We start from the raw sequence: 8,769 nt of genomic DNA on the forward strand, positions 1-8,769 counted from the left end.
ACTGATCCGCGGCGGGTCATGGCGGCCACACAGGTCCAGATTCCAGTTCTCTAGCCGAGAGGCCTTGAGAAAATCATTCCTCTTGGGGAGCCTTGTCTATGAAATGAGGGCTTGGGGGAAGGGTGACATGGAGCTGTAGGTGAATGTGCCGCAGGTAGTGAGGGCTCTGGCCTTCTCGTCAGCTCTTAGCTGGCCCATGGCAAGTGGGACCTGCCCTTCCCGGCAGTGAGCCCCCAGGTGTGGGAGGCAGAAGGGGACCATGACCTTGCTGTCTCTCCCCTGTAGAGTCAGTATTGGCCTCAGTCTATGTACAGCTCGACTTTCCACACCAGACCTGGCCATTGGCACTCTCCGGGACCCTGACTCTCCCCTTTGCTTCGGCTTCCTCTTCCCCAAGAGCTCTCACTGGCCTCAACCTCACCACAGGTAGGAGGGATTCTACTGAGCCCCACCTCTCAGTGGGAGTAGGAGCCTCAGACAGAAAGGGACATGGGTTTCCCAGGTGGGCGAACGCCGCCAGCCCCTCCCACTTCCGGGACGGTCTGCATGGCGCCTTCCCCGTCTCCCACCAGACAGACCCTTTCCCTCCCGTTCCCTGTCCCTCTCTTCTAAACGTTGGCAGAGGTCCAAGAGGCAGACGGTGGTGGGCTGGCACTTCTCCGCCCCCACCCCTGATGACTTTGGCCAGCAGGACCTCTGCAGCTTTGAACCCTGGCTGAGGAGGCAGTCCCTGATGGCTGAGGCTCTCGGGACTTCGGGATTGTTCCAGACACCCAGCCCTGGAGCCTCTCACGCAGGCTCTCTCATACAGGCTGCCCACTTCTTGTCCCCTCCCTCCGCCACAGAATGTAACGTCCACCACGATGGGCGCACCTACTGCGCCTGCCTCTCCGGGTACCAGTGGAACGCCAGCGTCTGCTCCTGTCACCGTCTCTGCCAGAGCCCCCACAGCCGCGGGCCCTGTGGCTGTCTGGTCCTCAGCCCTGCTGAAGCCGGATACTGCCAGCTGCTGCCGCCTGGTGAGGAGGTTGGGAACTTGGAAAGGTCCCAAGCCCAGTGGCTCCCAAGCCCATTTCTCCCAGCGGTGGGAGAAATGCCAGTTACCCTGGCAGATCAGAGCCCTGAGCTTGGGGCCCGAATAGTGAGGCGAATGAACCACAGGGCTCCTGAGACCTATGGACACGGAGAGAAAGTGCTAGAGTGACTGCTGTTGACCCTGGAAGGCCAGGAAGGGGTCTCCGGCAGCCGCGGGTTACCTCGGGGAGTGGAAGTCACCAAGGCCAAAAGGTTTCCCTGTTGGGTTCCCAGTGACAGAGAGGATCTTCCAGGCCGGACAGAGTGCCAGGGAACAGACGACCAGTACTGGAGGGGTGGGGAGGAAGTGAGGACGAATGAGCTTCTGAAGATGGGGGAGGAGTGGGAGCTCAGCCCCGTGGAGGGCCACAACTCATCCTTTCCGGGTCCCCCGCCTCCTGCCTCCTGACAGTCCCCGGAACACTGAGCCTGGGCTCCCAGGTACAGACGCCTGGCAACACGCTGAATCTGACCCTCGTCACAAGCTATGAGACCAACAACCTAAACTGGTTCCTGCGGCCCGAGGGGAGCTCCAGACCCATCCTCCTGCAGCCGGGGACACATGTGTCCCTGACGTCCAGCCCGGGCCTGGCTGTCCTCAGCATCCTCAACATCTCCCATAAATGGGCAGGTAGCCAGCCTGCCCTTCCTCTCATCTCATCTCTTCTCAGCCTTCCTCTTCTCTCTGTCCTTCTCCCCTCCCCGCCCCCCCCCGCCCACATACACACCTTGCCTTCCCCTTCCTCCCTCCCCTCTCCTTCCTGCTTTTCTTCTCTCCCCTTCTTTTCCCCTTCATCTTCCCATTTACTCATTCTGGGGAAACAAAGGCCCAGGGGCCCACAGGAGAATGGGTTTCCATTTCAGCAGAGAACAGACGTCTGTTTTTCTTCACGATGTTGCAGTGGAAGTGAGCAGTGCAGAAAGGGCATCTCCTGGTGGAAAATAGGTTCACCTTAGGATTCGAGGCTCCACGCTGTTAAAGAAAAGGAGTTAGGATCCTCTTCTCCAGACCTCTTCCTCCTAGACACCCCTTCCAGGGCAGGCATCTTTTTTGTTTATTTATTTTTGAGACCAAGAGAGCACGCATGCGTACAAGTGAGGGGGGCAGACACAAAATCTAAAGCAGCCTCTAGGCTCTGGGCGGCAGCACAGAGCTCGTTGTCATCATCTTGGGGCTCCAACCCACGAGCTGTGAGATCATGACCTGAGCTGAAGTCAGATGTTCAACCGACTGAGCCACCCAGATGCGGAGGGCAGGGGGTCTTTCTTGCCGGACTTAAAGCAGAGGCCAGACCTTGTGTGCCCCTTGGGAAGCAGCCGAGCTCCCGTGGCGCAGGGGTGGGGGCAGAGGAGCCCAGAGGGAGGTGCAGCAGGTGTGTATCTGCAGGTGAATACATGTGCTGCTTTGAAGCTCAGGGATTCAGGTGGGAGCTGTACCAGGTGGCGAAGGTGCCCCTGCAGGAGACAGACGTGGCCCGGCTTCCAGACCAGCTCTCCGTCTCCTGCACCACCAGCCCTGGCTTCCGGCTGAGCTGCTGCCTCCCCAGCACACACCTGGTCTACACGGCTTCCTGGAGCCCCGCAGAGGGCAGCAAAGGTACGAGGGCTATGTCTGGCCCAGGGGAGAAGGGGCAGCTGGTGTCCTCCAAGCAGCTGACTCTCCAACTCACAGGAAGTAGATGCTGCAGCTCAACGTGGAGGTTCCAAGTCCAAGTTCATTCAATACCGTTGTTACCCCATGAGCAATCCTAATTCTATCAATATAGCAATACCCGCGTGAGTGTCGATAACTGTTGGCAAAACGTTTTCACACGATCTTAATGAACTCTTGCAACACACTCTGTGACGTTCCTTTGATGGCAGTCCCCATTTTACCAGTGAGGAACCTGGCTTCAAGTCTTGAGACTGGTTAGAAACCCCCAGGCGTCCTTCACCAAAACCCAAGCTCTGCCTCTGTGGTTTGATGCTCGCACACCACTCAGCTCTCCCCCACAGCATCATTTCTGAATGTTGCTAGAGAGACTGAAAGGGCATCTCTGGGCCTGCTGCGTTCTAGGTCTGTTCCAGGCCCAGTAACTGCTCCCCTCTCTCGTGTCACTTGCAGCCTCCTTAGTCAACACGCCGGACTCCCAGTGCTTCGTGCTGGCCGTTCGGCGTTGCCCTGTGGCTGACACCATGTACACCTGTGAGCTGCGGAGCCCAGGACTGAGCCCTCTCAGGGTCCCCGTCTCTGTCACCATCATCCGGGGTACGTGGGGTCCAGCTGGCTGCGTCTGGCTCTCACCTGCTTGTCCTGGGAGCTGCTTGATGTTCCCCCACGCTGGGCCACGCGGCCAGTCTCTGGAGCCTGAACACGGGATATCATTCTTCAGACGGAGACACCACATGCCCTGAGGACTCTTCAGCTATTGCCTGGAACGTCACCAAGGCTGGCCATGTGGCACAGGCCCCGTGTCCCATGAACAGGACCGGTGTGGTGAAGCGGACCTGTGGCTTCGATGGCAGTTGGGAGCCCATTCGCAGCGGCTGCACAGACACAGAGCTGCTGGCCTTGTCTCATAGAGCCTGGGTAATGCTTCAGGCCCTGCTGCCTCAGGCCTCTCCCTCCATGACCTACCCCTTTGTCACTCAGGACCTAGCTTTTGAAGCCTTTCCCCCCTGAGGCCTGGCCTGAAGGCCATTCACCTTCCCTGAACCAGAGCCTAGCAGAGCCAGGGCGTAAGGGTGGGGGCCACAGAGGGCCTGGGACTCTCATGGCGGGCCGGGTGCTATTCTCCAACCTTAATCCCCCTAAGTGTCCATCTCGCTACCATGGGTGTGAGTTCCTTCCGTGTGGCTTCCTTCTCTCCTGGGACTGGAGCAGGGAGGTGGGGGAAAGACCTTGGTGAGGGAGGAATGGCCCCTCTCTAGTGAGGACTCGCCCACCCTACCCCTCACTTCCTGCATCTCTTCCGTGTCAGCTGCTGCGGGCAGGCCAGGGCCTGCCAGCTGTAGAGGTGCCCCAGATCCTGGCAGAGCTGTCACAGCAGGCGTTGGCGGTGAGCTCACCCTCTGACTTATTGGCACTGCTGGGCACCATTTCATTCCTGGCCAAGGTGGTGGTGGATGCTAGAATACAGCTTAACCGCAGCTCCCTGGAGGTGAGATCTCTGAGCCATGGCAAGGGCCACCTGGGTAGTGGGGACCCGAAGCTCTTTATCTCTGGGCACTTCTGTCCCTCTGGCACCACCAGGGGCTGTCAGAAAGCAGACCTTTCTAGAGAGTCTGGGTGCCTGCTGCCTGGTCCATCTCTCCTCTTAGACACCAGCTTCCAAGGCCATTGAATGTGGAGAAGGGCTGGGGCTGGGAACACATGGGAGGTCGGGGAAGGCAAGAAAGGGGGTGAAGACATGAGTTCAAAGGCATGCAGATGTGCGGATATAGTGCAAACCTGCGTGCGCACGCACACACACACACACACACACACACACACACATACACACACACACATGAGATACCTACATGGGAGTATCAATCACCCTCAGCTTTGCTGGACTCACTTGAAGCCACTCCCAAAATGGGCAACAATTGATGACCAGTAAGCTGCATCCAAAAGAACAACCAGAGGCGATGACATTGCACACTCTTCCTATCTGGGAAAATATGTCATATGTGTCTGGACAGACATGCATGTGGCCTTCCACTTCAGAACATGTGCCCTCTAACCACTGGGCACCATTCCTAGCTTTGCAGACCTGTTGGGGGTCGAGGAATTGGAGAGGGGGCTCCCTTAGGGCCTGGGCAGCCCGAGGGACGGAGGTGAGAGGAAGCTTATTAGATGGAGGCGCTAAAGGTGCATCAGGAGACCATACTTGAAGCCGCCCCAGGGATTAGCTCCACGGTGCCCCATTCTTTCCATCTAGAAGCTCCCCCTTCACAGGCCTGTCTTCCTCTTCCCTTTTCTCTCCACTCTGGCATCTTCCGTGGCACTAGGAAAGCTAGGTTTGGCGCCTGTAGCTGCCAGTGCCCCTGCCCCGGCACTGTGGGTTCTAGCGGCCAGAGCTCATCTCTTTGTTACAATCTCTCTGTCGGGTTCTGCAGGCTTTCCTGAAAACCACAGACAAGGTCCTAGACATGGACACCACCTCTCTGTGGACCCCGGCCCAGGCCCAGAAGCCCTCGGCGGGCTCAGATCTCCTGCTGGCTGCGGAGACCCTGGCACGCAGCCTATGTCCTGAGGATCACCCCTTCTCCTTCAGCTTGCAAAATGTGCAGCTGCAGACCCAACTCCTTGGGCCCACAGTCCCCGCTGACTACAGAGTCTCCTTCTCCACGCAGCCCCCACTGCAGGCACACATTCCCAGGTGCTCACTGGCCCCACTGGGCCATAATGGAACCAATGTCAGTATTACGAGCCTGGTGCTGCGGAAACTGGACCGTCTGTTGCCCGCAAACTATGGCCAGAGGCTGGGGGACTCCCTCTATGCCACCCCCGGTCTGGTCCTCGCCATCTCCATCATGGCAGGTGGCCAGGCCTTCGACCGGGGAGAAGTCATCATGGACTTTGGGGACACAGGTAGCACTCCGCACTGTGTCTTCTGGGACCACGGTCTCTTCCAGGGCGAGGGGGGCTGGTCAGGCGAAGGGTGCCAGGTGCAGACGGCTCGTGCCGGCCCCACCACACGGTGCTTCTGCCGGCACCTCACTGCTTTCTCCATCCTGATGTCCCAGAACACGGTTCCGGAAAACCCCACTTTGGAGCTGCTGAGTCGGGTGGGCTTGGGGGCCTCCATCCTGGCCCTGCTGGTGTGCCTAGGTGTGTACAGGCTGGTGTGGAGAGTTGTGGTACAGAACAAAGTCGCCTACTTACGCCACATGGCCCTGCTCAACGTGGTGCTCTGCCTTTTGGCCGCAGACACCTGCTTCCTGGGAGCGCCCCTGCTTCCTCCGGGGCCCCGAAGCCCCCTCTGCCTGGCCGCTGCCTTCCTCTGTCATTTCTTCTACCTGGCCACCTTTTTCTGGATGCTGGCTCAGGCCCTGATGTTGGCCCACCAGCTGCTGTTTGTCTTCCATCAGCTGTCCAAGTGCAGAGTACTCTCCCTGATGATGGGCCTCGGCTACGTGTGCCCAATGGGGTTTGCAGGCGCCGCCCTGGGCCTCTACCTACCCCGAGGGCAATATCTGGGGGAGGGGGCATGCTGGTTAAGTGGGAAGGGAGGGGCGCTCTACACCTTCGTGGGGCCGGTGCTGGCCATCGTGGGCGTGAATGGGCTGGTGCTCACTGTGGCCGTCCTCAAGCTCCTGAGACCTTCGCTGTCAGAGGGGCCCCAGGCGGAGAAGCGCCAAGCCCTCCTGGCGGTGATCAAAGCTCTGCTCGTCCTCACACCCGTCTTTGGCCTCACCTGGGGGCTAGGCCTGGTCACCCTGCTGGAGGAGGTCTCCATCGTTCCTCACTACATCTTCACGATTCTCAACAGCACCCAGGTGGGTGATAAAGTGCTGGCTGGCCTTCGCCCCTGCCAGTCCCTTCTCGAGGGGGTATTGAGGTGGAGCCGAAGAAACAGCCTCAGGAATTTTAGGAGACTTAGGTTTGGATCGCAGTTCCTCCGCCGACTTGCTGGAGGACTTTGGACGAACCTCTGGGAGCTTTGGTTTTCTCATCTGCAAAAACAGTACCTGGTTTTGGCAGAGATCAGGGAATTGTCAGTATCCCAAACCTTGATACTCCCTTTGCAGCCAAAGCACTAAGAGAGGCACCTGAAATGGATCCTATGCACTAAACGGTGCTAATGCCCAGAAAACACCTCCCTGTGAAGCCTCAGGACACGAATTAGACAGGACGACAGAGGCTGAAGGAAAAGGAGGGGGAAAGAGTTGATTTCTTTTTTTTTTTTAAATGTTTTATTTATTTCTAGGAGAGAGGGAGACAGCGTGAACAGGGGAGGGTCAGAGAGAGAGGGAGTCACAGACTGAAACAGGCTCCAGGCTCCGAGCTGGCAGTCAGCACAGAGCCCGACGCGGGGGCTCGAACCCACAAACCGCGAGATCATGACCTAAGCAAAAGTCGGATGCTTAACCGACTAAGCCACCCAGGTGCCCCGGAAAGAGTTGATTTCGGGTGATTTCCTTCCTCCTTGATGAACTTATCCCCGTATCCCCCTTTTCAGGGTGTCTTCATCTTACTCTTTGGTTGCCTCATGGACAAGAAGGTGAGTCTGCCCACCTAACCCCCAACTGCCGTGCAGTGCCCGGGCCAGGGCTCAGGCTGGCGTAACCAGAGCATCCCTGTCCTGCAGGTGCGAGAGGCTTTACTCAAACGCGCCTGCCGCTCCCAATCCCCCAACTCCACCATCTCCCTGGTGAGTTATTAGCTTCAAATTCTCAGTTCTGCCACTAAGAGCAGGTCAGAAGCAGCTGTCCCACAGCCTTCCTGAGAGGAGACAGGCACAGCTAGAAGCTGAGAGAAGATTGGGATTGTCTTTTAGAATGAGCATGGTCCAGGTTCGAACTCCCCAACAGTGGAGACAGGAGCTCTGTGAGAGCGGTCAGGGTCAGGTTCCTGGCCTCCTGAGTAAACCTGGGCTGCTGGGGACTCTCTTTGTCCCTGGTTTCTCCTGTTGAAAATCTGCCTGCAGTTACTATGTAAAGGGAAAAGCTAGGACCAGGTAAGCGTGGGAGTGTGCAGAGCTGAGAGCCAAGTTCCTTAGGGTTCCCGCGGCCCCGGCTGAGGGCAGGTGACAAGGTGAAAATGGGCACAACCTCATCAAAAAAGAGTTGATAATAATAAGAGTCGCCCTGCAATTGGGCCTTCCGGGCCCTTCCTAGGCGACATACGAAACCTCCATCCCAGAACACAGCAAAGGAGGAAGGGAAGACCGCAGGTGAGAAGCAAGCCTTCCTGGGAGCAGTGTGGAGGGAAGCGGAGTGTAACAATGGACTTCCTGGCAAAGAAGGCTCCTCTCCACATAACCAATGGTCCCAGCCCAAAGGCTGGAAAACAGACTTCTCCAGCACAGACATTTCTAGATGGCCTGGGGAAGATGGAGGACTCAGAGCAGGCGTAGCATCTTCCACTGCTTTTACAGAAAGCTGGAGGGAGTTTTACCACCACCAACCCTTGGCTCGGTCCACTCTGAAAACTCTTTTGTGCACTGTCAAATTTTTTAATTATCCTGAAAAACCCTTGCTTTGAAGGAGTTGCCGTTGGTGGACTTGGTGTCCAGAGGGGTGGGCAGCCTGCAGAGGTGGTGGAAGGTCTCCTTCACCAGCCCTGAGCTTCAGGGTGAGCCCTTTCACGGAGAAGGCAGAGGCTTTGAGTAAACCACACACAGAGCCCATGTCCCTCCTCCTCCAAGGGAGTTGGGGGAATGTGCCAGAATCCACCAGGATGAGCCCTGACCCAGGGCTCCGAGCCCTTCTGCAGTCCCAGAGCTCCACACCCCCCCCCCCACAGATGGGCTAATATTTCCACTCGTCACGTTCCCTTCTCTCACAGGTCACCTGTCCACACCCCTAAACTATCCAAGCAAAAATAGCATGAAAAACTAGCTAAAGCTACCTATCGAATATGCCTGCCTTTGCTGTAAACCTAATTGACAGATATTAAAGTTCAAAATAATTGCAAGTAAGGCCGTCTCAACCAGTTTTTGACTAATCAACAGCTCACGTTACAGACAGATCTGATAAAAACTGTTTTAACTACTCAGTGATTTCTTT

The 8,769-nt window shown here is 57.2% G+C and overlaps 1 protein-coding gene across 1 annotated transcript; it reads left to right on the plus strand.

Moving 5' to 3' along the window:
* Nucleotides 1-1,663: 1,663 nt before the first annotated feature.
* On the plus strand, nt 1,664-7,995 carry ADGRF3 (adhesion G protein-coupled receptor F3). Its single transcript, XM_077774200.1, has 9 exons — nt 1,664-1,705; nt 2,462-2,671; nt 3,179-3,322; nt 3,447-3,643; nt 4,035-4,214; nt 5,155-6,537; nt 7,221-7,262; nt 7,350-7,412; nt 7,879-7,995. The coding sequence occupies exons 2-9, from the start codon at nt 2,470-2,472 to the stop codon at nt 7,936-7,938; spliced, it is 2,271 nt and encodes a 756-aa protein (XP_077630326.1). The 5' UTR covers nt 1,664-1,705; nt 2,462-2,469; the 3' UTR covers nt 7,939-7,995.
* The last annotated feature ends 774 nt before the right edge of the window (nt 7,996-8,769 follow it).

The sequence above is a fragment of the Crocuta crocuta genome, unplaced genomic scaffold (assembly GCF_008692635.1).
Source record: "Crocuta crocuta isolate KB4526 unplaced genomic scaffold, BGI_CrCroc_1.0 scaffold246, whole genome shotgun sequence".
In the NCBI taxonomy this organism is placed as follows: domain Eukaryota; kingdom Metazoa; phylum Chordata; class Mammalia; order Carnivora; family Hyaenidae; genus Crocuta; species Crocuta crocuta.